General features: G+C 61.4%; 4 protein-coding genes across 6 annotated transcripts; 2 read left to right on the forward strand and 2 right to left on the reverse strand.

Moving 5' to 3' along the window:
* Positions 1 to 1,102: 1,102 nt before the first annotated feature.
* On the forward strand, positions 1,103 to 12,985 carry VWA5B2 (von Willebrand factor A domain containing 5B2). Of its 2 annotated transcripts, none has more exons than XM_088170941.1 (22): positions 1,103 to 1,352; positions 4,597 to 4,752; positions 5,142 to 5,303; positions 5,610 to 5,835; positions 5,941 to 6,095; positions 6,506 to 6,637; positions 6,750 to 6,874; positions 6,999 to 7,175; positions 7,258 to 7,368; positions 7,494 to 7,696; positions 7,989 to 8,103; positions 8,181 to 8,366; positions 8,455 to 8,614; positions 8,691 to 8,980; positions 10,071 to 10,296; positions 10,382 to 10,726; positions 10,796 to 10,933; positions 11,009 to 11,128; positions 11,374 to 11,451; positions 11,651 to 11,720; positions 11,938 to 12,046; positions 12,335 to 12,985. In XM_088170941.1, the coding sequence occupies exons 2-22, from the start codon at positions 4,614 to 4,616 to the stop codon at positions 12,941 to 12,943; spliced, it is 3,876 nt and encodes a 1,291-aa protein (XP_088027067.1). In that variant the 5' UTR covers positions 1,103 to 1,352; positions 4,597 to 4,613; the 3' UTR covers positions 12,944 to 12,985. The 2 variants fall into 2 exon arrangements, with proteins under 2 accessions (XP_088027067.1, XP_088027068.1); XM_088170942.1 differs by having other exon boundaries at positions 5,610 to 5,823.
* Positions 12,986 to 13,353: 368 nt separating this feature from the next.
* Positions 13,354 to 16,423, reverse strand: ALG3 (ALG3 alpha-1,3- mannosyltransferase). Its single transcript, XM_014871691.2, has 9 exons — positions 16,273 to 16,423; positions 15,741 to 15,840; positions 15,506 to 15,653; positions 15,193 to 15,353; positions 14,935 to 15,055; positions 14,467 to 14,672; positions 14,163 to 14,239; positions 13,821 to 13,965; positions 13,354 to 13,743 (listed from the first exon to the last, which is right to left on the reverse strand). The coding sequence occupies exons 1-9, from the start codon at positions 16,421 to 16,423 to the stop codon at positions 13,554 to 13,556; spliced, it is 1,299 nt and encodes a 432-aa protein (XP_014727177.2). The 3' UTR covers positions 13,354 to 13,553.
* Positions 16,424 to 16,529: 106 nt separating this feature from the next.
* Positions 16,530 to 22,392, forward strand: EEF1AKMT4 (EEF1A lysine methyltransferase 4). Of its 2 annotated transcripts, XM_014871690.2 has the most exons (3): positions 16,530 to 16,710; positions 17,554 to 17,837; positions 20,210 to 22,392. In XM_014871690.2, exons 1-3 carry the CDS (start codon positions 16,539 to 16,541, stop codon positions 20,510 to 20,512), a joined length of 759 nt encoding a protein of 252 aa, XP_014727176.1. In that variant the 5' UTR covers positions 16,530 to 16,538; the 3' UTR covers positions 20,513 to 22,392. The 2 variants fall into 2 exon arrangements, 1 of the variants encoding a protein (XP_014727176.1); XR_015805752.1 differs by lacking the exons at positions 16,530 to 16,710; positions 17,554 to 17,837 and adding an exon at positions 17,850 to 19,325 and having other exon boundaries at positions 20,210 to 20,318.
* On the reverse strand, positions 21,562 to 25,591 carry CAMK2N2 (calcium/calmodulin dependent protein kinase II inhibitor 2). The gene is made up of 2 exons (XM_014871707.2): positions 25,372 to 25,591; positions 21,562 to 22,885 (listed from the first exon to the last, which is right to left on the reverse strand). The coding sequence occupies exons 1-2, from the start codon at positions 25,538 to 25,540 to the stop codon at positions 22,815 to 22,817; spliced, it is 240 nt and encodes a 79-aa protein (XP_014727193.1). The 5' UTR covers positions 25,541 to 25,591; the 3' UTR covers positions 21,562 to 22,814.
* Between the last annotated feature and the right edge of the window lie 760 nt (positions 25,592 to 26,351).

Genomic DNA, 26,351 nt, shown 5'->3' on the forward strand with positions numbered 1-26,351 from the left:
TGTCTCACACCACCATGTGCAGCAGAGAGTGTCTTCCACCAAGATTTCCCTCCGTTGCTCTTGCTGTCACCGGTGAAACCCGTGTCAAGGAGCTGAAGCTGTAGTGGCATATGGGTCAGCGCTGAGGTGAGATCTAAAAATACCTGCTGAGGTCTGGGGACTGCTCCCCTTGTGGTGCTGCTGGATTTTTCTGCCCCAGTTTGTGCCTGGACTGGCTCCAGGTTCGATGTGGCTGTGATGGTGGGTTCTGCGGTGCAGGAGGTGGGGGGGACTCCTCTCTGTGTGCTCTATAAAAAGAGCTGCAGCAGCACAGTCCTATCTATAGCACAGGGAGCTGCCTGGGAAAGGCAGGGCTGGGATTAGCCCAAATCTGATGGATCTCTCTGGTCCTGCTTGGGAACGTGGGACTGTCAGTGGCTGAGGAATTCCCAGTGCACCCCGGGCTATGAGATCTCCCTGCCAGCAGACATGTCCTGACTTTGCTGGGATTTCCTGACTTGTCTGCACCTTTCCCAGGGGACCTTGTTGTCACACTTTTTACCCAAAAGCTGGGCTGTCCCTGAATCCCCCCTCTTTCCTGCTCCTCAGGGCTGTGATTTCACTGCAGCACACAAAGGCTGATGAGGAAAGCCCAGTGGTACCCCAGGGCATCTGGGTTTGGGGTGGATATTGAGCATCTACCTGCTCCGAGTCATTTTGTTATGGTCTCAGGGCAGCTGAGATCTTTCCTAGTGAAGCTGGTTGTGACACTTGTGGCCAATATGATTTGTACTGGAGAGTAGAGCTGGGTGATGGGGGCTATTTTGCGGCATGATCTGTTGTGGGGGCACACAGGGGATGGTTCTGTGTCCCAGCCAGACAAACCCGTGGGGTTTTTTTGCTGCAGCATCACCAGGGGTCTCACCAGCATCTTAGTTTGCCTGGGCATTGCTATTCTGTGGGTACAGAGCAGCCCACAGCCATTGACTCTGCTCTTGACTGGTGCCTGTCACTTTCTGAGGGTGCTGGCTGTCCCCTGAGACCCCCAGCGCTCCCTGTGAGAGCATCCCTCCACCCCCCCAGGGTGCCGGTATAGGGAGTGTGTCTCTTTAATGAGGCTGGGCTTGGAGCAGCTCTGCTGCTGGCACAGGGAGTGAGGGATGGAGCGAGGGCGGTGAAGGAGCCAGTGCCAGAGAGGGAGCCTGCAGCAGGGAGAGGCGGGGAAGGACCGCTCATCCCCTGGGTACCGCAGCCACCCCGATAGAGGGACCGGGAAACCCATCCCCAGGGAAGAGGGCTCTGCAGAAGGCAGGGACCAGCGGTTGCTGAAAGGAGCCTGCAGCCTCTGTGTCATCCTCATCCTCCTCCTCCAGGTAAGGACCAGGGCCAGGGGCAGGCAGGGCAGGGACCATGGTGGCCTGGGACCCTGAGGGTGTCCCGCAATTCCTCGGTGTCCCAGGGTTGTGCATCCGCTGTCAGGGCAGCTCTGGGTCATAGGAGGGGTGAGAGGTGGACATGAGACAGCAGGGCCACAAAAGTGCTGAAATCACCATCCAGCAGGGACCGGGCAGGGCTGGCTCCCATAACTGCTGGGAACACGTTCCAGGTTATGAGCAACCAGTCCCTGGCCCACACCACAGCTGCCCCGTGGTGGAGGACACTGGGACCCTTCCGTGGGGCTGCTCTGCCAGGATTTGCCCTTGTCAGGGGAAAACCATGGGGCTGAGACTTTTTTTTGGGGAAGTGCCTGTATTGTTCCTTGCATTGAGGGCAAGAAACTCCTGTTCCCTGACACAAGGATGGGTTTCTCCAGGGGTTTTAGTGGTTTTTGGGAGGCTAAAGCAGCTTCTCGGGTCCTGGAGGTGGTGGTGGTCCTGGATGTGGTATTGGAGTCGGGGTGTGAGTGCCAGCTTGCACGTGCCTGTGCAGTGGGCTCTGCTGTCTGTTCCCACTCCCCAGCAGACAAAGCAGGAGGCACCAAAGGCTGGAGACAGTCCTTTACCCCATCCAGCAATTCCTTTCCCCTTCAATCCTCTTTGGGCTCTGCAAAGTGGTGTGTCCCATGGATATAGGGCAACAGCACCATCACCTCCTGGCTCCATGGCCTTCTCCATGCTCCAGGAATCGGGATGGATCTTGCTCTCCTGCCTTTGTGCCCCATGGGATGTCTCACGGGGTGGGGGAGGCCAGGGAAGCAGGGGGTAACACAGTTGAGCAGTGGGGGCAGCAATGGCTCCTCACTCCAGGCACTCTTGCAGGGGGTTGGGCTCCTCTCCTTCCATCCTTTCTTTTGAACCTGCCTGTGTATCTGCCACCAGTGGAAATTTCTGCTGCGTTTGCCTGTGTCGGGTTTGGCCTCTTCCTTCCCCTGGCCTGTGCTGAACCCTGGCTTGGGTGGGTGTTGCTGCAGCAAGTGAAACTCTGACAACTCCCCAGGCAGCTAAGGAGGGTCCACTGGGCTCAGGCACTTGCCTCTCTGCAGCAGCCTTGCTGGAAAACTCACCCTGCCCACAGGTGAGAAGAGAAACATTGATTTATTTTGACCTAGGGAAGAGTCAGCTCCTTCTCGCCTTCACAGACAGTTTTTAGCTGCCAGCACAGAGAGCTACCCTCAGCCTGCTGTAGCCCTTTTATACTGGGGTTGCTGCTGGTTAAACCAGCTCCTGCAGGCAGTAGGTGGAGGGGAGGAAGAAGAGAGGGCTGTGAAGGTACTGGAAATCAGGCTGGGGATGGAGAGAGGGCTGGGGACCTGTTGGTGATGCCACGTTGGGGACAAGTTGTTGCCCCAGGGAAAGAGGATGAAGAGGCTGGGGTGAGGACCATGAGGTCTGGTTTTATTCATTACCAGGCTTAGAGCAGCCAGCACAAAGCGTGGCAGGGCCAGATGGGGCCTGTTTACTCTGTGAGGGTAAATGTAAAGAGAAGTGATAAAAAGCAGCCGGGACGGCTTCTCCAGTAAGTCCCTGGTAAACAAGCTGGCAGTGACCCGGCCGACAGGTGGCACGGCAAATAGCAGGCACGTTGCTGAGCATCAAACTGGGTGTCCTGGGAACAAATTAAACAGCTTTGGGGAGAAATACATCTTTAATGGCTCAGCGTGGCTGGGTTGGAGTCATCCTGGTCTCCAGATCCCGTGTGGGTGCTGTGGTCAGGGTAGGAACCAGCTGTTGATGTTCCCAGTTGTGGAACTGCAAGTGTGGAGGAACAGCAGGCTGTGCAGAGACCCTGTGGCACCTCGTGTGCTGGGAGCACAGTTTGGGGAGCAGCAGTGCATGCAGCATCCTGCACAGAGGGTGGAAGATTGGTGATGATGGGGTGTGGTTGGATGGCCAGGATCTACCAGCATAACCCTGCAATGCCAGTTGAGCATGTAAATGGCTCTTCTCTAATATAATGGGCTGATTTTCCTGGGATGCAGCCACGTTGCTAATGCACTTCTACGCTTCTCCAAGGCTCCCTGCTTTATGCCAGCTGAGAATTTGGTCCCGGTGCTGCCTCCAAGGATGTAGCCCTGCTCTGCTTTCAAGGATGCTCTGTGAGAGGCACTCTGTGACCACACGCCGAGGGCACCCCGAGCCTCCCATTACCAAAACTCTTATGAGCTGTTCCCAGGATGAAGGCCACTGGAGTGGGGGCACCAGATGGCTCACTTGTACCTGGCTTTGTCCTTGCCCCAGGAACACTGTGTGCTGGAGCGTGGAGCGGGGGCCTTGCTGCTGCTGCTGGGTCGCAGGTGCTTGGGGCAGAGCAGAGGTGCAGACCCCATGCACACTGTCCACAGATCCACACAGCCAGGGCTAAGGCTGACAGGAATATTTTACACAAATATTTGATGGCACAGGGTGAGCTGATGTTGAAGAGATGCCTTGACTCCAGACAATTATTTGTGATGCTGCTCCTGGGTGTTTTTCCCAAGGGGAAGACAGGTGTGGAGTGGGTTGGTGCCATGGCTGGAAGGCATCCCAGCCACCTCTATTCCTGCCCAAAGGTGGGACTCCAGACACATCCATTTCTAGACAAAGAAGGTGATGATCATCCACTTGTCAGGCTCCACCCTGCAATGCTGTTCTTCCATGCAGAACTGACCTTGTTGTTAATTATTAAACCCCCAGCAAACACTGCTCGCTGCTTTGTCCTAGTTACACTTGTGGGCTTCTCACCCTTATAGTTAGCTTTTTAAAATTACCCTGGTAACCTCTGTGGACGAATGAAGATGGGAGCAGCAGATGCTCATCTCCCAGCCAGTGCAGGAGATGGCCTGGAGAGGCTCTGGAGCTGTTCTAGGGCAGCTGAGAGATGGGCTGCATGTGGTTGGCCATTATCCATGTCTGCCAGGGCTTGGGGCTTGCATGTAACCACTGCCCACAGGAGTTTTCTTGCCCTGTCTGTGGGCTCCTGTGGCTCCAGACCTGGTTTGCAGGTGGGCTGGGGTCCAAGGAGAGACCTGGATCCAGGTCCATGTGTTCTGTGGATGCTGAAGAGCAGCCTGGGAAGTAGGAGGGCTGGAGACTTGCTCCCTCTTGCAGGCTGGGCAGATGGAAATGGGCTGTGGGCAGAAGCCCCTTCCAGCAGACCCCACCCCTAAGCATCCATTGCCTGTCTTCCCTCTGCTCACAGTTGCCCACTGAGGGACCATGCCAGGCCTCTACGCCCTCTTGTCCTGGGAGGCTCTGCCCCTGAAGAGCTCCACGGTGAAGGCTTGTGCCAACGGATACTCCCTGAGCATCAATGCTCACCTCACGTACACCAACCCCCACAAGGAGCCTGTGGAAGGTAAGGGAGGGCTGTCAGGTATAGCAGGAACCCGGGTTGCCTGCCTGTTTTCCCTAAAAGCCTCTGTGCTAGAGAGCATCCTATCTCCAGCCCATCTGTGTTCTGACCCCCAAACCTTGCTCAGTTTGAGGAGCAAAGATGGAGGCCAGCAGAGGTGGGGCCACTGTCACACAGTGACATGGACAGTGTGAGGAGGAGAGTGAGACTGAGCAAACAGATTCCCATCACGGAGGATCAGGAGGATTTCATCCTCCCTCTGGGTCGCTCCTGTGTCTCACTCGCGTGCAACTCAGCCGTGCTGCGAGTCAGGTTCTCAGCGTGGCTCCCATGGGCTGTACCGTGCCACAGCGATGGCCAGGATCTGCCTCGGGGCTCTCTTCTGCCTGCAGGCATCTTCATCTACCCGCTGGAGGAGTCGGAGGTGGTGGCCAGCTTTGAGGCAGCCGTGGGCAGCCGGCGGGTGACATTCCAGCTGCAGAACCGGCACCGGGCGCAGGACTGCTGCCTGCAGTGCAGCCCCAGCCCCGGCCGGCTGCGCCGCTGTGCCGGTGGTGAGTGCCGTGGAATGGGTCGTGCTGTTTGGTGTTCCTGGCAGGGAGGCGCAGAACGGGCAGTGGGGAAGAGTGGGGGAATACAAGGGGCTGAGAGCCCCTACCAGGCCACCCCAGACCTGGGGGATCTCTGGGGCTGGAGATCTCAATGTCTCCTTTCCCCTCCCTCTACCTCTTCTGGGGCTCTGTCATCATTCGCGCAGCCTTCGTGTCACTTTTGGGAGCAATTAGGGCCACTAATGACTTCCTCCACAACTCCCCATGCCTCACTAACCTTCCCCCATCCCTCGTCCCTCTCCTGCCCAGGCCACCTTGTCTTGGATGAGGATGTGGAGCGCTCCACCTTCATCATTGTCACTGGCATACTGTGCCCATCGGAGAGCCTGGCTGTCACCCTGAACACAGTGCAGGAGCTGCCCACGCTGCCGGACGGGGCCCTGCGCCTCCTCCTGCCCCCCATCCTCACGCCCCACGTCCCCGCCGACCCCGAGAGCGAGCCGGCAAGCTTGTGTGACGACAGGTTGGCCCTATGGTGATTTTCATGGCTTCCTCAATCTCTGCCATCCCAGGGGGGCGATGCCAATGCTGGGCGAGCAGGGCGGGGGGGCAGGAGCCATCACCCCCTCTCCCCTTGCAGCCCCACCAGCTGTTTTGGGGGGCCAGGTGCCCGGAGCCAGTCACCCACTGTGGTGCCTGTGGAGAGCGTGGATGTCTTTCGGGGACGACCCTGCAACCCTTTTCCTTATGAGTTCGCCTTCGAGCTGCTGGTGAAGGGCCCCTGCTTGCTGGCAGGTAGGGAGAGTGGCTTGGGTGTTATCAGTTGGTTGTGTAAAACCTCCTCAAAATGTGAGTGATGTTCCCTTCTAGGAGGATGTGAGGATTTGTTCCTGGGCATCCTCTTGCACTCCCTCCAGATGAAGGAGCCCTTTTCCCATTCCCTGGGGCTGGGACCCCTCAAAGTCACCCTGCCTGTGCCTTTCGGCAGCTCTAGGTCAGCAGCCTCCTTCCCTGGGGTGATGTGATGCACTGGGGAGAGGATGGGTGAGGAGGGGAAGATGGCAGGTTTGTGGGGATGCTCCTTGCTTCTGGCCCGTCAATCCCATTAGCTCTGTCAGGAACAAGCCACTGCTGTGGGCTGGGTAGGTGGGGGGCTGAGGAGGGGGTTTGTGAGGGACTAAACTGCTGCCTTCCCTTCTCTACAGGGCTGGAGAGCCCATCGCATGCCCTGAGAGCTGACGCCGACCCCTGGGCCAGTTCTGCCACCACCACCTGTGTCACTCTGGCCGAGCCCCACCGCTATGACAAGGACCTGGAGATCATCCTCTACCCTTGTGGTGAGGGGAGATGGTGCCCTTGGAGGGTTTGAGGCATCACCCCAGAAACATCCAGAGCATCCCCCAGCCTCTTGCAGCACAGGGTAGCTCGAAACTCTCCTGTGCCCCCCAGAGCCCCACAGCCCCCACCTGCTGATTGAGGATGGCACCATGACGTACCCTGAGTACGAGGCGCACATTCGGAGCCGCCGGGATTACATGCGGATTGCCAGGAAGGACAGCAGTGGCGAGAGACAGGTGACAGGACATGGCTACTGCTGCCCCAGCCAGGAGGAGGAAAGGGGAGGTGGTGGTATGGGGGTGAGGAAGACCTTGATGTGGTCTCTGGTATGAGAAAGCCTCTGACATGCCTGGCTCGCAGGTGGCTTTCGTGCAGAAGCGTTTCCACAAAGACATCTTCCCCAACCCCGTGCTGATGCTGAATTTCTGCCCGGCTGTGGAGGGTGTTCCCGGGGACCTGCAGAGCGTCACCCGCGAGATCCTCTTCCTCATTGACCGCAGCGACACCAGCAGTGGCCCTGACCTTGACAAGGTCAAGGTGAGGCACGGCCATGGGTACAGGGGTGCTCCCTGCGTGGCCAGCCTTTAGCAGCTGTCCCTGGTCCCTGCTGTCACCTCAGGAGGCTTTATTGGTGGCCCTGAAGAGCCTCCCATCAGGAACACTGCTCAACCTTGCCAGCTTCAGCACTGACATCAAGCCGCTCTTTCCATCCAGTCGCCTCTGCAGCAACGTGAGTATAACAGGCAAATCTTGGGTACCCACTAACCCCTCTTTGTCCTTCTCCCCACTCCCTGACTTGGGGTGAGGGCTGGTGAGCCAGGGGAACGCTGCAAGGCCGGCTCTTTGTGCTGACAGGAGACTTTGCGGCGCGCCTGCGAGCACCTTGGCGGACTGCGGGCGGACTCTGGTGGCACCAACCTGCTGGCAGCCCTGGGCTGGGCGCTGGCACAGCCCCTCCACCATGGCTACCCTCGCCAGCTATTCCTCTTCACCAGTGCAGCAGTGGGCAATGCAAGCAGGATCCTGCGGCTGGTGCGCAGGCAGGCCAGCACCGTCAGGTAAGGCACCGGCACTACAGCAGTCTTGGTGTTCTCTAAATCCCCCGTGCTGTTCCCACTGATTTCTCCTTGTGCAGCCTCAAATCTTACCTGTGTCTGCCCCAAGGGTGTCCTTCACCCATCGCATCCCTCAGCCCATCGGCTCAGCTCTTCCTGGGGTGCCCCAGCCCAACACAGAGCCAGGGCAGCACTCTGGCTGGCAGACACCCCTGCCCATCCTGCTAAAGGGTTCACCACTGGGTTTCCCAGCCCCAGTCTAGCCATGGCTTTCCATCCCCTGGCTCTTCTGCAGGTGCTTCAGCTTTGGCATGGGCTCGCGGGCATGCCGGCGGCTGCTGAAGGCCATGGCCAGGGTGAGCCGGGGCCGTGCTGAGTTCCTGAGCCCGGCCGAGAGGCTGCAGCCCAAGGTAACACCCAGGCAGGGGCATGGGGGGCACTGGGGCCACCCCACCGTGTCTGACACTGTCTCCACTCCCCACCCCAGCTGATCAAGTCCTTGAAAAAGGCGATTGAGCCAGCCATCAGCGACATCACCATTGACTGGTATGTCCCCGACAGCATGGAGGCTCTGCTCTCGCCCACCGAGCTCCCGGCCCTCTACCCTGGTGACCGCCTCATCAGCTACTGTGTCCTCTACAGCATCGCCCGCTTCGGAGACAGGCGCCCACTGGTACGACCAGCACTGCCTGGGGAGGATGGCACAGTCCCTGTGCTGCTTCCCCAGCTGGGGGCTGATGGTAGCGTCTTCTCTCTCCTAGGGCCAGGAAGGGGCTCGCCAGAGCTCCCGGGGTTCAGCCTTTCTCTCCCAGCAGGAAGTGCCCAGTCCTGGGGAGAGCCACCAGCCACCCCAGAGCAACCCAGGAACTGGGGATGCCTCCCTGGAAGTTTTTGCTGGAAGTACAGAGGTGTCAGAGCGGAGTGAGTGGGGTCTAGAGCCGGGGCAGGGGGCAGTCGTGGGAGCCATGGGCTGACAGGGTGTGTGCTCACCGGGCAGGTATTGATCCTGTTTCTGGGGGAGACATCTGGAAGCGGATTTACCAGCCCTCCTACATCCAGGAGCAGTATGTCCTGACACACTGTTCTGTCAGCACTGACCGCAGCCAGGGGCTGCTCTCCCGCAGCTCCACCAGCAGCGAGTCCACTGGCTCCCGGGATGTGGCCCCCGAGGGTGGTTCCTCAGCCCCTGGTGCTGATGTCACCTCCCAGCAGGGCCAGAAGAGCCTGTCCCTCTGCGAGTCCTCCACCAAATCCGCCCCGCTGCCCTCTGCCCCAGCTGGCACCAAGGTAAGGATGCCAATGGGGTGCAAGGGCTCATGTTGTGGGGGTTGTTCATGGCTTAGCTGGAGGCTTGCTGCCCTGTTGTGGCCAGGCATCTGCCCGCTGGGCTGGGAAACAGAGTGCTATAGCCTGGATTTTAAGCAAGGATCGGCAATGAGGATGCCATGAGGATGTTCCTTGGGTGGTTTTGCCCTACTGAAGTGTGACAGCTGGGGACCAAGGAGCTGGTCCCTTTGTGTCCCTGGCCAGCAGTCAGCTGAGTGTCTAACAGACCCCTGAGCCAGCTCAGTCACACCTTGAAGCTGCAGAAACCAAATGAATATAGCTGGGCTGGCATCATGTAACAAATCTGTTGAATCAGAGAGGAAGGTCTGGCTGGCTGGGCTTCAGCCTGGCTCCTTCAGCCCTCAGCTACCACTGCCAGACGTTTCATTAGGGATTGGCCACATCCCTGCTGCTTCATACCTGGCTTTAAAACCCTGCTGGGTCGCTGGGATGGGGAAAGGCAGCTGCCCCGGTGATGATGGCCCCAAGGCTTGGTGAGGCCAGCTGTCACCTAGCACCAGGACACGCTCCTTCCCAATGGCACGGCTTAGGTAACTCACTCCTGTCACACAGCAGCACAGCTGGTGACCTTTGCTGCTGAAATGTCAAGCGTAAGTGATTTCTCTGCAGAGTAAATGATCTTCCCAGCTCCCTGCTGCCAGAGTGAGAGGTGGCATGGGTGCCACTGCCCTGACATGCCTTTTAGGGGAAGCATCTCAATACAGAGACATCATCCTGCACTGGGAAATGCATCCCATTGTAACATCATCCAGCCTGAGCCTCACTCCTGCACACACACAAATCCCTGGCTACTCCAGCATCAGCCTGAGTCTGTCTCCAGGGATGTTTGCAAACACCTGTGTGGGTGCTTCCCATGTCTATGGTGCCAGGGCAGCATCTCTGGGAGGTAGCTGGTGCCAGCCTGCAGAGCACTGGGGATGACAACAGCCAAGGCTCTAGCCAGCAGCCGGAGAGGCGCAGGTGCCCCATCGCAGCTCAGTGCAATCTGGGCTCGGTGCTGGGCTTGCCAACAGCCTTGTCCCCACCACAGGTGACAGTGGCCCTGAGCACGGAGGAGCTGGCTCGGCAGAAGAAGGTGCTGGCACGTGCTGCCCTGGCTGGGCGCAGCTTTTCCACGCCACACGGGGAGCTGGATGCCCATCGGCTCTGCCAGGCCTTGGAGAAGGTGTCACAGAAGAGGAACCAGTCCCTGGAGGGGCGGCTGGATGAGCTGGGACCCCAGGCACGGCAAATGCAGCCCAGTGCAGTGGAGTCAAGTGTGTGCTGGCTCTGGGGACGAGGGCGGTGGGGATGGAGCCAGGTGCCCCAGCCTTGCTGAGCCCGCCCTTTGCCGTTGCCCAGATAACCTCCTCTCACCCACCCACCTGGACTGGGACATGCTGGTGGAGCCTTCCTACCTCTTCAGTGCCTCGCCAGCGCCCGAGCCAGGGCAGCCCAGCCCAGGTGATGCCAGCATGCCCCTGCGCTGCCAGGTGGTGATCCACGCGCTGCGAGCCGGCAAGCCGGTGTCCTGGGAAGTGACAGCCTCGCTGGAGTCACTTCTGCAGCCTCGGGAGGGACCGGGCAGGGAGGACCGGCCGCGGCGGGCGGCCAAAGCCTGGGACAAGCCACTGCACCGGCTGGCAGCGCGCTCCGTCGTCCGGGACAATGAGAGCGTAGCACAGCGGGAAGCCAAGCTGGAGCAGGGTGGGTGCCGGTGCCTCTCCCCGCTGCGGCTCCGGCACCCCCCCGCTCTAACCGCGCTGTTCCGGCCAGGCTTTGCTCGCCGGTTCCGCCTGAAAGCCGTGCAAACCAGCAAAGCCTGCAACGTGCCCTCCCTCTACACTCGCCTGGTGCCCGTGGACTGTGCCACGCAGGCAGCCCTGCCCGCAGCCCCCGAAGTGTGGGGCATAGGTATGGAGAAGGACCTGGTGAGATGGGGAGGGGGCAGCAAGGGGACAGAGGTTGAGGTGGCATCGTCCCTTGCAGCTGGCTCAGCCAGCCGGACACGAGCTGTTGCGGCAGGGAACTGGCACCACCGGAGCTCCCCAGCGGGTCAGGGGCAGCAGCAGGATGTAGAGGAGCAGCATGAGGCCCCTGGCACTGCAGGTACTGACTTAGTCCTTTATGTCAACTTATGCTCCCCAGGGATATGCACTGGGGTCTCTGGAGACCCTCAGCTGGTGGCTGTGTGGTGCTGGTCCTGCCTAGGGTGCTGTGGACATCTAGAAAGAGGCATCTGCCCCATACTGGGGAGGGAGGAATGGGAGGACAGCATGGCAATCCCTGGGAGCAGCTGTGAGCCATGAGGGTCCCTGGAGCCTGGGGCCCCACAAGACTTTGCTCTTTTGCAGACCGAGACGAGAATGCCAGGTCCCCGGGCAGCATCTCCTCCCCTACCTTTGGCTGGGAAAAGCAGAACTACTCAAACGGTGTGTCCAGGCTGGAGGGGGCCAAGGGGTCGATGACGGTGGGAGATAGGGTACCCTCGATGCCCTGCCACAGCTGGAGCATCCACTGTGCCCTCAGTACCGTGGGCACATGGGCTGAGCTGCCTTGCCAGGTACTGGGCAGTGGGACATACTCTGGGTGCATCATGTTCCCACTGTGCTTAACTCTTCCCACTTGCAGGGCCTCCATCCAGCCCCTCCACCACCTCCATGGGCTCCCAGAAATCTACAGAGAGCATCGCAGGCTCCAGGTGACACTGTGGGATGGGGGGATGCAAGGGACCAAAAAATGGCATGTTGTGGGGAGAGGGGGACAGAGCCGCTTTTTGCTCCCCTCTCCCCTGCTAGCTTCTGCAGCATAAGTGGGGGGGGAGTTTGGCACTCCAGCCCCTTCCCTGCAGCAGTTTGTTGTCCAGCTGCCTTTCAGGAGTTCCTCCCAATCCTGTTATCTTACCTGTGACACCACAGGTTTAGCCTGAGCAGGCGCAGGGGTCCCAGCCTGGCACTGCGCCCGCAGTGCCTCAGCCCAGGAAGTGAGCGTTCCAGCAACCACTCGAGCCATGACTACCTCCCGCTGGTAAGGACCTGCTCCCCGTCCCCAGTCCCCATCTCAGCGGGGGACCTGCCCTGCTGGGTGCCAGCTGAGCCACCCAGGTCATGGCCGGCAGCACAAGCAGAAGAAGATGCTCCCAGTAGGTGCCTGCTGCATCCTTAAATGTCTCTGGGGATCTTGGCTGGCTTTCTGGGGGGCATTAGACTGTCTCTGTGCCCCAGGGACACTCCTGCAGCCCCCCCAGTGTTTGGTGCTGATGTGGGTCTGCATCCCTGCCTGCCCCCCAACTCGTCTGTCCCCCCCTCCTTGCAGGTGCAGCTGCAGCAAGCCCGGGGGCCATTCCAGCTCACCGAGAGCTTCTCTGAAGTGGTGCAGATCCCCCTGGACCGCCTGCGCCGGGCCTCCCCCTATGCCTCCCACCGTGCCAGCCTCAGCCCCATGTCCCCAGGGGCCAGGAGCATGCCTGAAGCAGGACCTGGGGCTGAGGAGGGTGAGGAGCCCATCACAGCCCCGCAGCCCGGCTCGCCCCCATCCCGGAGCACTTGCTCCGAGGTGCCCAGCACAGCCGTGTGGGCACAGGCAGACAGTGGGCACGGCTCCGAGTCTGACACCGGGCCCCACTCGGCTGCCCCCTCTGAGGCCAGTGTGAGCTGTCAGGACATGGGGCCAGAGGATCTGGAGAGTGCCAGCTGGGCCACGGCGGTGGCCCTGGCGTGGCTGGAGCATCGCTGTGCTGGGTTCTTTGAGGAGTGGGAGCTGGTGGCAGCCAAGGCGGACGCGTGGCTGCAGGCACAGCGCCTGCCCGAGGGGGTGGACGTGGGCTGCCTCAAAGGGGCAGCCAGGCACTTGTTCCTGCTGCTGCGTCACTGGGACGAGAACATCAAGCTGAACATGCTGTGCTACAACCCCAACAACGTGTGACGGCCGCCTGAGGGGCCAATAAAGACACCTGGCTCCAAGCCACCTGCACTGGTGTCTCTGTTACAAGCAGGGAGCTGCTGGCTCTATTCTGGCCATGCCAGGACTCACCAGAATCCTAGGAGGGGGTCACCTCCTTCCCAGCCATGTCTGGTGGGAGGGAGCAGGCAGGGGAATAGGAAAAGCTGTACTGGAGTGATTCCTGGGCTCCATCAAAGCAAATGAAACCTTGAAGCAAAGCAGTTTTGCAGCTCCTCTGTTCTAACCTTACCCCAGAGGCTCCTGCCCAGCCCTGGACACCCTTTTCCCACAGCTGGGAAGCAAGAGTGCTCATGGCTCTAGAAGCTGCTCTGCCTTCCCTCAGGTGGGGCAAGCCCAGGGACAGCTGTTCTGACATCATCACAGGACAAGGATTTTGAGGAAGGGCACACAAAGCCCCCTTTATTTGGGAAGTCCTGCCTTTTAGGGGTCCCTGCACCTGCCCACTTTGCACAGTTTCAGGGCTCATGGCCCTTTTGAGATTGCTGTAGGCAGCCTCTGAGTCAAGTAGGAAAAGAGCAGGCAGATGGGGCAGTTCTGGAGGCCAGTTCCCACCAGTCAGCCATCCCCACTCTCACTGGGCTTTCTTGGACATGGCTGTGGGTTTCCTGCTCGGTGGAGGGGTGTGTGACACTGGCGTAGGGGCTGTGCCGTACCAGAGTTGGAGCAGGATGAGTCCATGGCAGATGTGCAGGGAGAGGGAGCTGCAGACTGTGGAGGGGTAGGTGTTCCAGCAGAGCTCAATCACACCCAGCAGCAGCACCCTGTGCGGGGGGAAAGCTGGGGGTCAGCGTGGGGGACACATCAGCCATCCTCACTTGCCCTCCCTGCCAGCACATACTTGGGCATGTGGCCGAGCTTGGTGGTCGGGGTGCACCAGAGTAAGTAGGGCAGTGTGTGGAAATACCAGACGTAGAACTGGTAGTGCAGGGAGCGGCTGCAGCAGACACCCAGGAAGTTGGAGGAGAAGAGGATGAAGACAATCCATGCACCGACATTAAGGGGGCAAACACAGGAGACTGGAGGTGTGATCCCACAACAGCCCCCCAGCTGTCCAGCATAGCTCCTTTCCCCAGGGGAGGCTGGTACAACAGCACTGCATGACTTGGAACCTAACCAGCTTTTTCCCTACCCTTCCCTGCCTTCTCCCTCTCTTCTTGCTGCCCACCCTGCCAAAGGATATTGTTAACAGTCAAGCGAGGGGATGCAGGTTTCCTTTTGGCAGGATCCTTCAACAGAGTCAGGATGCTCTCTTTGGAACTGGGGGAAGAAAGACATTGATCTCAGCTGCTGAAAATCTCTCCCACCCTAACATTCCCCTGTGAGCCACAATGCCTAGGCCACACATTCCCCAAAACAGAACAGTAACTGCCCTCCAACTCAGGAGCTCCAGGACTGCAGCACTGCAGGGGCAGGGGAGTCATTGTCCTGTACCCTGCACATGAGATTGGCAGAGACCAACAGCGATGGGGAGCCCCAGGTCTCACCTGTGCCACCGGTGCAGGGCAAAGAGCCCCAGGCCTGCCAGGTGAGCCAGGAGCAGAGCAGCATGGAAGACTCGATTCTGGAAAACCTCTTCTGGGAGGAAGCGCCAGTTCACTGTCCACTTAAACTGGAACTGGCGGCCCAGGTCAAAGGAGCGGGTCAGGTACCCCACAGGGTTCACCAGCAGGAAGGGCAGGCCCAGAACCACCTGCCAGGGACACACCAGCACCATCACAGAGCCCTGCACCAGGTCACTGTTACCTTGGCTACCTCTTGAAACCCAGCGCCACATGTGGTGACAGGTACAGTCAGCCAAAGATGAATGTCATGTGAGTTACATTATTTATCAAGACCCAGCTTGCTGTGAGAGGCCACAGATACTGGTACCACTATCTCCAGCCATGGCTCTGCAGCCTGGCAAGGCAGCCCACTATTCCTTGCTGCTGCAGCCAGTGCAAACAGGGACCCACCTGGAGCAGGGCACAGATGCAGAGCTTGGGGATACAGCCCAGGAGACCAAACCGTTGCAGAAGGAGGAAGAGGAGTCCAGGGGCGAAGAGCAGGATGTTCATCTTCACTGACACAGCCAGGCTGAGCAGGAAGCTGCATTACCACTGCGGACCCCATACGGGAGCCCAGGCAGCCCCTGAGCCAAGCACAGCCTCCTCCTGGGGCTGAACTGGCTCACACACCCAGTACCCCATGGAGAGCAGCTCCCAGCCCCTCACCTGAAGAGGAGGCAGCCCCAGGACCAGCGCTCCTCCAGGAAGAGGTTGATGGCGAGGAAGAGGATGGCCATGGCCACAGGGTCATTAAAGAGCCGCAGGACAAAGATGGAGTGGATGCGGTATGAAGCGCAGCACATGAAGAAGAAAACATACGGAGGGACCTTGCAGGGGACAGAGACACAAAAGGGTCATCAGCAGCCTGTCCTGGACTCCCTGCTGCTACTGAGCTCCTCCAAACCTCAGTCCTGACGCTGTGTCCCGCCGGGGTGAGGGCTCAGCAGAGCGGCCAGCAGGAGCCCTGGCCTCAGGGTACCTTGTTGGTTCGGCAGTAGATGCGGAAGACAAGGAGCAGGTTGAGGAGGTAGAGGCCGGCGAAGAGGTACTGTGCCAGGCGGATGTCGGAGCCGCGGCCCGTGGCATGGTACAGCCCCAGGAAGATGTAAACGAAGCCAGCGGGGTAGCTGTGGGGACACGGGAGTGAGGGGCCCGGCCCTGCGGCCCCTGCGGGACCCGCTGGTCACGGAGAACTGGGTATCCGTGTCACTCACACCAGTGGCCCGGTGTCACCCTTCAGCTGGGTGTAGTCGAAGGTGCCATTGGCGAAACCCTCCACCTCCTGCATGTAGGCCTTCCAGTCGATCTCGGTGTCTGTGGGACGGCGGGGGTCAGCTGGAGCTCGGGGGGGCTCTACAGGGAGTGTGGGTGCTGACCCCCCTCCAAACCCGCCAGCCTGACCCTGTGCCTCCCTGCCATGCAGTCAGCACAGGCTCCTCCCATGCCGGCCACATCCAGGACCCTCAGCCCAGCCCTGTGTCCCTCCCCGGCCCCGTCCAGGCGCCCCCGCCCGCCCCATCCCCCTGCCCGGGGGATGCCATCACCCGAGGGGCCGGGGGAGGTCTGTCCCCCTGCCCGCCACATCCCCGCCCGCCGCGCTGCCCCTGGACGAGCCCCGCCATCACCTCCCACCCCAGGGCCGAGCTATCCCTGCCCCCGGACCGCCCCGCGCTGTCCTGGACCGGCCCCGCCATCCCGGGGGACAGCCCCGGGCAGCGCTGGGACAGGCCGGGCCCCGGCACTCACAGGGGACCCTGCGGATGACCCAGAGGTTGACGCCACCCTCGGCCAGGCACAGGCAGGCTGCCACCAGCGGGGTGTAGCGTGGCTCCAGCAGCGCCGCCCGCCGCTCCCGCCATGCCCGCCGCAGCGCCGCCGCCCCCCGCCCCGCCGCCATTCCGCTCCGTGTTTCCGCCCGGAGCACTGAGCGCGGCGCACCCGGCCAGACCGGAAGCCGCACGTGGGGGCGCGGGTGGCACGTGGCGCCCGGTGCTCCCGCCCCACTCCCGGGCATGGAGCAGCGGCGCGCGCCCACCGGCCCCCCCCGGTACGGGCGGCGTCGGTTTTGGGACGCGCTGTACCAGCGGGAGGGTACCGAGACTCGCGAGTGGCTGGGGGGGCTCTCCCGGTTTCTTCCGCAGCTGGAGCCCGAGCTGCGCCCCGGTGACCGCATCCTTGTCCTCGGTACGTGCCCCGTGCCCGGCGTGCCCGGTGGAGGGCGGGCGGGCGGGGCTCGGGGTCCCGCCAGTGGATGCACTGGCGTTAGCCGCCAGAGGGCGGTGTGGCACCGGGCCGGTACCGGGAGCTGCGCCCAGCCCGGCCCGGCGGGGTGGTCCCAGTGCCCGAGGTGCTGACGGCTAGCGGGGCGGGTATAACCGCCCCGTAATCCCACCTGCGGTCTGATCCGCCGCCGGGCTGGCGGGATTAAGCGGGTGTAATCACCGATCCTGTTAGCGGATCAGCCGCTGCCAGCTGCGCTTAATAGCCCCCAAATCCGCCCCCCTCCCCGAGATCCCCCTCGGCCCCCCCGGTGAGCGGCCGAGCCCCGGTGGAGTGGCTCCGACGGGACGGCTTGGTAGCGGGGCTCTCCCCATGTCCTTTTAAGACACCAATTCTTCCATCCCTCTCTCCCTCGCACCCGGTTAAACCCCCCGGCCGGAGTTCCCCGATTTCCCACTGCAGCTATCCAGCAGGCTCTTGGGGACCACGGCCACCTCCTGCCCCACAACACTGCGGGAGGGATAACTGGGGACGCCCTGTGCCTCTTTCCTGCCTCCAGCCTCCCCACGCATCCCACCCCAAGATGAGGGGATCAGGTGTGCAGGATAGGAGCCCAAAGCACCCACCTTGCAAGACAGGGGTAATTAATGAGTAGCCCAACACTCACTAACTGGCATCGAAGCGATGACCTGCCCCTCTCCAGCAGCCCCAGCCCACCTGCACCCTCCCCTGGTCCACAGGAACAGAGCTGGGGTGCCAGTACCCCCATGGGCACCCCGAGCCCTGTGTGAGCTGTGCCCCACACAGGCTGTGGCAACAGTGCCCTGAGCCACGACCTGCACGAGCTGGGTTACACCGACGTCACCAGCATCGACTTCTCCCCCGCCTGCATCGCGGCCATGCGCGCCCGCTACGCCCACTGCCCTGGCCTGCGCTGGGCCGTCATGGACATCCGTGCCCTCGCCTTCCCCGATGCCTCCTTCGACGTGGTGCTGGAGAAGGGCACTCTTGATGTGCTTATGGTGGAGGAAACTGACCCCTGGCACGTCTCGCCCCAGGCAGCTGCCTCGATGCGCCGGGTGCTGGAAGAGGTACGGGGTGGGGGGACCTGAGTAGGGGTGCAGAAGGTGGACCCCATCCCCATTTGGGCTGGGGGAAGGTGCAGAGTGCCTCCTTACCACCTTGCTTCCCTGTGGGTGCCCCAGCTGGTGTTTCTGTCCTCCTAGCCGGTGCTGCTCCCTCAGCTATGCTGCAGGGAGGCAGCGGGGGGACTCCCAACACTCCTGGGGGTGAGAGACTGCCCCCTCTTACACTCCATCATTTCCTTCCCAGGGAGGTGGATGGAGCAGGATGTGTCCCTGGGTCCTGCTGGGGAACTGGACCTCTCTTTATTTGCATGCTTAATACAAAGAGTTGGCAGGAAAAACGGGCCCCATGCTAGCGTGGGTGGCTGTAGGGGACCTAGGGGAACACACGGGAGTGGCCCTGCCTGCCCAGGGCAAGGTGGTGACCGTGGGGCTGTGAGAGCTCTGGCCTCCCCGCCCCCTCCGCCCCAGCTTCGATCGCCTTTGCTGGGGTCCCCATCATCTGGTCTGGTGTTGCCATGGCAACTCCCATCAGCATCGACAGGGCCATGGCGTTGCCACGGGGACGGGTGATGCCTCGGGGCCCTGTTAATTGGTGGCGTCGAGACCGGATTGAACCTGTCCCGGCGCGGGGGGTGCAGGTCCTGGCAGCCTCTCCCACCCTCTGGGAATAAATGCCAGGATAATTAATTGCTGCACCTCCCTGGCACCCTGGGGTGCAGACACGGGGTGCTGGAATGGTGCTCCTGGCTGTTGACACCCTCCCAATCCTCTCTTGCCTCGCTGAGCCTCTGAGGGAGTGCAAGCCCCGGCAGGGCAGTGGGGCTGTGCTTGCTATCCGTGCCCTGCCTTCCTTGCCAGCGCTGCTGCCTGTCCTTGTCATTTTGCCAAACGGCAGGGATTTAATTTTCCCTTTTTTTTTTTTTTCCCTTTTTAATCCTCTGCTCAATCCCTGCCCTCCCCCAGCATCGCTGGGTACCAGCTTCCACCCGCAGCCGGTCCCTACTGTCCTCATCCCCAGGGGGATTCACTGGGTGTTCCCACTTGCTTACTGCTTTGGGGGCCCCTTCAGAGGGGTCTTTCCGTGGTACTTCCCTTCCCACCCTCATCCTCCTTCACTGGGGGGTTCACAGGCTCTGTCTTCCTCTCCGTGGGGGGATGTAAGGAGCTGAAAATCCACCCTGCCTGTGAGGACACCCCAGGGACACCCTGTCCCAGCGAGCTGGGGACAGCGGGTGTGGCGGGTGCCGGAGCGGGAGGTGGCCCCCCTTGGCCCCCCCTGCTCCAGCTGACGGATGGGAAGGATGGGAAGGTTTCCTGCGCTCGTCTCTAAGCAACAGCCATTATTGCTCTATTAACGAGGGATGGGATGCGGACATGCGGGATGCCTTGCCCAGTTCCAGCCGGAGATCCCTGCCTGCCCCCACCTCCGGGGACCCCCTTCCCCGCCCATAGGTTGGGAAGCTGTGGGGTCTTCCCAGGGCAGATTTTCAGGTTAGCAGGAGGGATACCGAGCTGGGTGCCCAAAGAGAGATGCAGGGACCTGCCTTCCCCTTTTCCTGGCCAAAACCAGTCAGGTTTGGTTTAAAAGCCACCGCTGCAGCAGGGGAGGACACACAGGCTGCCTGTCCCCTCCACTGGCCCCAGCCAGAGCTCCCCAGCTGGAGCTTCCCAGCCGGATTAAACCAGAGCTTGGGAAACCCCCCCTTGGCCTGCAGCCCTGTCCCCTGCAGCGGTGACTCTGACCTTGCCGGGGGGGTCTGGGGTGTCCCTGCCTGGGGCAGGGTGCCGGGGAGGGGGCTGGATGCCCGCCCGCCCTGGGCACTGCCTTTGCATGCTGAGCACGTGGGCGCTGGCCGTAAAAGTCTTTTGACATTGGATAAAGCCAAGCAGGAAAATTGATGTTCTTTTCCATCCTGTTAGCAGGGCTTAATTCCAGCAGGGAGAAAATGGTGATTAAAAGGGTTGAGTCCTTTCCCATCAAATACCCCCCACATCCCCCTCTGATTCTGGGTGTTGGTGGTGGGGTAGCACTGGGTGGTCTGGGGAGGGATGGGTGGGATGGGTGTCCCACGCTGTGCTTTGGGGGGTGCTCGGACGGGTGGAGTTTTTCCCATGCTGGGGTTGGATTTCCATGCTATCTGCTGTGGGTGGGAGTGAAGAGTTTTGGGGTGCAGGGAGAGGTGGAGCATGGGGACCCCTCTTCCTTATTGCCCCACCCTGTGGGTGGTCTAGGGACAGGGTGGTCAAGGTTAGAATGAGAGATTTGGGGCTGGGAAGGGTCTTTGGCAGATGGTGATGGGGTCCCTGAGAACAAAGCCTAAGTAATGAACCTCACTGTGTTCCCCCACCCCATCCTGGGGGTTTTCCTGACGCAGGTGAGCCGAGTGCTGCGCCCAGGGGGCTGCTTCATCTCCATCACCTTCGCCCAGCCCCACTTCCGCAAGCCCCACTATGCCCAGGAGACCTTCGGCTGGTCCCTGCGCCACGCTGCCTGTGGGGACGGGGACGCTGGTGCCTTCCACTATTTCCTCTACGTCATGCGCAAGGGGCAGCCCCTGGACCCCCGTGACGTGGCCTTGGGGCGCCGGCTGCACCAGCCCCCCCCGCCCCCCGCCCCGCCACCGCCCCCCGCCCCTCCAGACGACGATGAGGACTATCTCCTTGCCATCCAGCTGTGACCCAGGGGGATTTCCCCACCTCCCCCCACCCAATAAAGCCTTAAGATGCTCCATCCTCACAGGTGGGAGACACAGGGAATCAGTGCATCCCCCTGCAAGTTTGCCCAGTGATGTGGGTAATGGGAGGAAGGAGGGGGATACTTGGCCTCCTCCGGGGAGCACAGGGATGCTCCGGTGATTTCTGTGTCCCCTTCCTGGCCTTTCCGTGCTGAGCTGGAGAGCAGCCAGGACTCCAGGCTTTGCAGCCAGTAATGAAACCAAATCGGGTTTAATTTCACCCATCCATCTTGTGGGGTGTGGCTCCCTGCCCCCTATCCCTTCCCCTTGGCATGGGGAAATCATTTTGCCAGGCTGAGGGCAGAATGGGGGTGCTGGCACTGGGTATGGGGGGCAGGATTGGGAGTGCCCATACTCCACCTCCCCCACTCCATTCTCCACCAGGACACCTGCCCCAGCTTCCCTCGCCATGGGGGTGTGCAAGGACACCGTGTCCTTGTCACCCCCACCCAAGTAGTGGGGGGTCCAGGCTGGAATGTGCCAGCATGGGGCAGGAGGTGCCACAGGGCAGGAAGGGCAGCACATCTGCCTCTGTCCCCATCCATCCCCACTCCTGGCTGTGGTGACAGTGCTGGTGTGGCGCACATGCCAGGCTCGTGTTCCCCTGTGCCTGGGGCCAGCAGCACATTGACACGTGTGTGCTAGGGTGGGTGACGGGTGGGCTGGAGGGACTGTGCATGTGTGCTCATGTGGCAGGTGCATGGGGACCACTGGCAGTGTCCCCAGAGGCTCTTTGGGCACCAACTTCCCCTGGGGTGGGCAAAGGGGACCCCTCCCGAGCGGGACGGCGGTGACACCACAAAGGCGCAAGCTGCTGGGTTGCTATTTCAGGCAGAAGGTGTAAGTGGGTCAGCCAGCGGCTCCCCCTGCACCAGCAGCCAGCAAAGGGCTCTGGGGTCAGCCCCCATCCTGGCCATGCCACCCCATCCCACAGGCACCCCAAAAACCAGCTGGCGTGAGGAAGGGACAGAAAGGAGCAGGCGGCTGCCAGCTTCACCTGGGTACATGAATGTATTTTATTCATTGCATTTTGTTCACCAGTACAGTGAAAAATGGCATTTAAATTTACAATGGATCATTCTTAGAACATCATGACACAAGTATCTTTTTTTCTTTTTTTTCTTTTTTTTTCTCAGTTTTTTGTTTGTTTTTTTTGTTGTGGTTTTGTTGGTTTTTTTTTTTTTTTTTTTTTGCGTCGTTGTCTCCATAAATGCCACTCGTAGGTTATTGAAAAAGATGACAAATTTCTCATGCACATCAGAACCCCCCGAGAAGCTTCTTAAAAAATAAAATTAAATTAAAGTACAAAATTAAAAACAACGACTCAGGCCAGTCCCTGCCCTCCCCACTCTCCCCCGACCCCACTCCCCTCAAGTGAGGGGCAGTGCTGGGACCCCCCCTGGCACCTGCAGCTGGCCCCGGTGGGCTCTGCCCCGGTGCTGTCGGGAGGGAACTGCAGCGGCCGGTGATGCTGCCAAACCCTCCGGTGCTCCTGCTGCTTGCCGGGGGGGGGTCGGGCCAGGGGTCCCTGCTCCCCTCCCTCCTCCTGTGGCTTTCCTCATACTCCTTCCATCGCTCTCGCCCCCCCTTTAATTTTTGCCCTCGTTTTTTTCTTCTTTTTTTGTCTTTTTTTTTTCTTATGGAAAAAAATATGAACCTTTTTTTTGTGGGTTGGTTGGTTGGTTATTTTCATTTGTTTTCTCGATGCAGTTACTTCGACATCTCAACGTCAGCAGATCGTTTTTAACAAAGATTCGGATATAAAAATACAAATATGAGGAGTTTCTGTTTAAAAAGAAGCGTGCCGGAGTGGTGGGGCTGACCCTCGGCCCCCGGGCCGGCCGCCCGGGCCACCAAGCTCATGCAAAAAACGATGGAGCAAAAAATGTCTCTGGACAGCAGCGCTCCCCCCCTGCTCATGGGGCCGGGTCGCCCCGGAATTCGGGGACCCCCCGCCAAGGAGGATGGGGGGGACGCGCCGCGGAGCAGGGGGCTGGACCTCTTCCCCGGGGAGGGGGGTCTTCGCCCAGGATGGGGGGCTCGGCGGCTTGTCCCAGCCCCGGGGGGAGGCGGAGGGGTAAAGTGCATGGCTCGGGGGGGGGTGGTGGTGGCTGCAGGGCCCCCCCCCGGGCCGGGGTGGGGGCAGCGGGCATGGCCTCCCCCTCCTCGTCGGCGGTCCAGCCAGCATGCGGGGCAGCGGGCTGGAGCGGGGCTCGGCCGGCGGGTCCTGGCGGCGGGTCCCGGCTTACACCCCCGGCGGCGACTTCTCCGTCATGCCCTTGAGCACCTCGTCTATCCGGTCATCCTCGATCACCACTGCGGGGACAGGCGGGGGGCGCGTGGGCGAGGGGACGCGACAGCCTCTGCCCATCTACCCCGGCTCTCACCCTGTTCGGGTTCCAGGTGTGCCCCCAGGTACCGGGCAGCGGGGCAAAGGGGGTTCAAGTGGGTACAAATCGGGATGAAGGGTGGGGGATCACCCCCCTGCCCAGCTTGGGTAGGGGCAGCATCTCCCCCTGCAGCCAGCCGGCTGCCTCTGGATGGGTGATTAGGGAAGAGGGGGGGCAGGAATAGACCAGGAAGGACCCCCCCTCCTCTCTGCGGCAGGCGCTGATGAGAGCAACAGGACTGGAATGGGTAATGACCCAGCGGGGGGAGCACCGCCTGCTCGGCGGGGGTGGCAGCCAGACCCCCATCAGCATCACCCGCTGCGCAGGACACCCACCCTCACCATCGGCATCACTGTGGGGGAGCCGGACAGCCCATGGCGGGCTGCACGAACCCCCATCAGCATCACCATGGGGGGCTGGAGAGCCCCCCGTCATGTCACCTTCCAGAGAGACCCCTCTCAGCATCACCCCCTGGGCAGCCCCCTCCCCAGCAGCAGCAGCAGGGGTAGGAGGCTGGACAGACCCCCCATGAGCATCACCAGGGAGCTGCATAAACACACACACAGCTTCCCCCTACTCCACACCATGGCCGGCTGGACAGGTATCCCCCATCAACACCGCTCTGGGGGTGGAGGGCAGACCCCCACTCCAGTATCACTACTGGGGTGGTCAGCAATCCCCCCCATCATCCTCCTGGGGGTGGATTAACGAGATCCTCCCCACCCATCACCAGAATCACTGGGAGAGCAGATGGACCCCTAACACCACCGAGGGAGAACCATCCTCCCATCACCCCGGGGGGTGCTGCTAGACCCAGCCTCCACCACTGCAAAAGGGGGCAGTGGAGCAGGCAGCGCTCACCCCCTGTGGGGCTGGGGTGTATTTGAGCTGGGGGGGAACTCTCTCCCCCCTCTCTGTCCCTGCAGCTTAAGGTGGGATGTTTCCCTATGCAGGACCCCCAAGCAGGTGGGATGGGGGCTGCAGGAAAAGCGGGGGCCATTTTTAAGGGTCCCCCAAAGCATTGGGGAGGATCAATGGTGACAGGTCGGGGTGCAGGCAGGAGAGGGGGGCAGTTTTTTGGGTCCTGATGGAAACAGGGGAGATGCTGCTGGGGTCTCTGCGGCAGGCAGTAAAGTATGGGGGGGCAAGACACAGGCTCATGGAGTCCTGGGGGGACAGTAAAGTGGCTGGGGGGGATTTGCTGATCAGCATGGCCAGAGGCTGCTGGTGGTCTCTGCGGCAGGTAGAAATGTGAAGGCAGAGAGGTTTAGGGGGCCGGGGGGGCTGTTCCTGATGATCCTCGGATAAAGGCTTGTTTATACAGAATGAGAGGGGGGCAGTCCCAGCGGTGCTGAGGAGCAGTTCCGAGGGGTCCCAGGGGCACTCCTGGAGGTGCTGGGGGATAGTCCCAGGGGCAGCCCCAAGGATGCTGCAGGGTAATCCCAGGGGTAGTCCCGGGATGAGGCGGGGGCTGTTGCAGGGCAGCACTAGGGGAACAGCGTGGTGTCTGGAGCAGGGGATGGGGGAGCCTGTGGTTTTGGGGGCGGGTGTCAGTCACAGAGCTGGGGAATCTCAGGGTTGCCGGGGGACAGTGCTGGAGCTGATGTAGGGCAGAGATGGAGATTCTGAGGATGCTGCGGGGAAGGACCAAGGGTAGCAGGGAACAGTGCTGGGAATGCAAGGCAGAGCCGGGAGTCGCAGGAATGCTGTGGGGCAGTGCTGGGGATGTTGCAGGGCAGAAACAGGGGTTACCATGGGACAGAACTGGGAATACAAAGGCAGAATCGGGAGTCTGGGGATCTCATGGGACAATACTGGGGGTACCAGGGATGCACTGCCCAGTGCCGGGAATGCCGGGGAAGCAAGGGCAGAATCGTCGATCCTGGGGTTGATATGGGAAGGTGCTGGGGATCCAAGGGCCAGTGCCGGGGATGCCGGGGGGCAGTGCCAGGGATGCTGCAGGGCAGAGCCGGGGACACTGCAGGGCACAGCCAGGGATACTGCAGGGCAGAGCCGGGGATTCCAGGGCAGAGCCGGGGATTCCAGAGCAAAGTCGGGAATGCAAGGACAGATGCGGGGGTCCCGCGGATGCCGTGGGGCAGCGTCAGGGATGCAGGAGGCAATGTCGGGGACGTTGCAGAACAGATGTGGGGGTTCCGAGGATGCCATGGGGCAGTGCCGGGGATGCAGGAGTCAGCGCCAGGGATATAAGGACAGATCCGGGGGTCTCGGGGATGCTGTGGGGCAGCACCGGGGATGGAGGAGCCAGTGTCAGGGATGCCGGGGATGCTGTTGGGCAGATCCGAGGGTCCCGGGACAAACCCGAGGATGCTGAAGGGCAGATGCGGGGGTCCCGGGGATGCTGCGGGGCAGAGGCGGGGCTGGGGGGGCAGAGGCGGGGGTCGGCGGTACCTCTCTTGGCGCGGCCGATCTGTCCCAGCTTGGGGGGCCGCTTGCCCTGGTTGCCCCCGAAGAAGGCGTTGGTGTCCTGCAGGCGGCAGCTGAAGGGCAGCTCCCCCGCCTCGGGCTCGGCGCCGTAGCGGCCCACCTTGTCCTCGCCGTAGGGCAGCACCTGCGACATGGCGGGGCCGAGCGGGCCGAGCCGCGCCGCGCCGAGCCGGGAGCCGGTCTGCGGCGGCGGCAGCGGCGGCGGGGAGGAAACCCGGGCGGAAGGATGAAGTCATGCATCCGGGGGGAGCGGGGACCCCCCCGGCGGGGGGCGGCTCCGGAGCGCCGCGGCCCGGCCCGGCCCGGACAGGACAGAGACGGGGGACCCCCACGGCCGGTGTCCGATGACCGCCCGCTTGGGATGGGGACCCTCCCGCACCGCAGCCCCAGCCCCTGCCCCGGCCCCAGAGCAGGGTGGTCTCCCCGGCACAACCTTTCCGAGCTGGTCGCCTCGACTCGGGGGTGCCCCCAACCACGGGGTGCCCCTATGGAGAGGGAAACCCTTGTCACAGCCGGGTGCCACCGGGTCAGACAGCAGAGGACCACCAGACACAGCCGGGCCCTCCCCTGGCATGTAGAGGTGATGCCAAGCAGACTCCCAACACCCTGCTCAAGTCCCCCAGCACCCAACAACCCAGAAAGCTCAACCCTCAGAATTCCAGGCCAGTTCCCACCCTGGGTCTTGCTCAGCCCCTCACTTGTGTCTCTTGCTCAACACCCATCCAGGCACCCACTGTTGTAGCCCCACTCAGTGCTGGGATTCCTCTTGGAGCCACACCGGTCCTGCCTCAGTTTGCCTCAGACTGCCTGGCAGTCCTGCCAGTCCTCTTTGATCCCATGTGTGCATGTGTTTGTACACATCCTCCCTTCCATATCTTTGGAGGAATGCAGGGGTGCACAGGTGTGAGTCTGCAGGTGTCTGTAAGGGTGGCCACATGGGAACT

Source organism: Sturnus vulgaris, chromosome 10, assembly GCF_052056855.1.
Source record: "Sturnus vulgaris isolate bStuVul1 chromosome 10, bStuVul1.hap1, whole genome shotgun sequence".
Lineage (NCBI taxonomy): Eukaryota > Metazoa > Chordata > Aves > Passeriformes > Sturnidae > Sturnus > Sturnus vulgaris.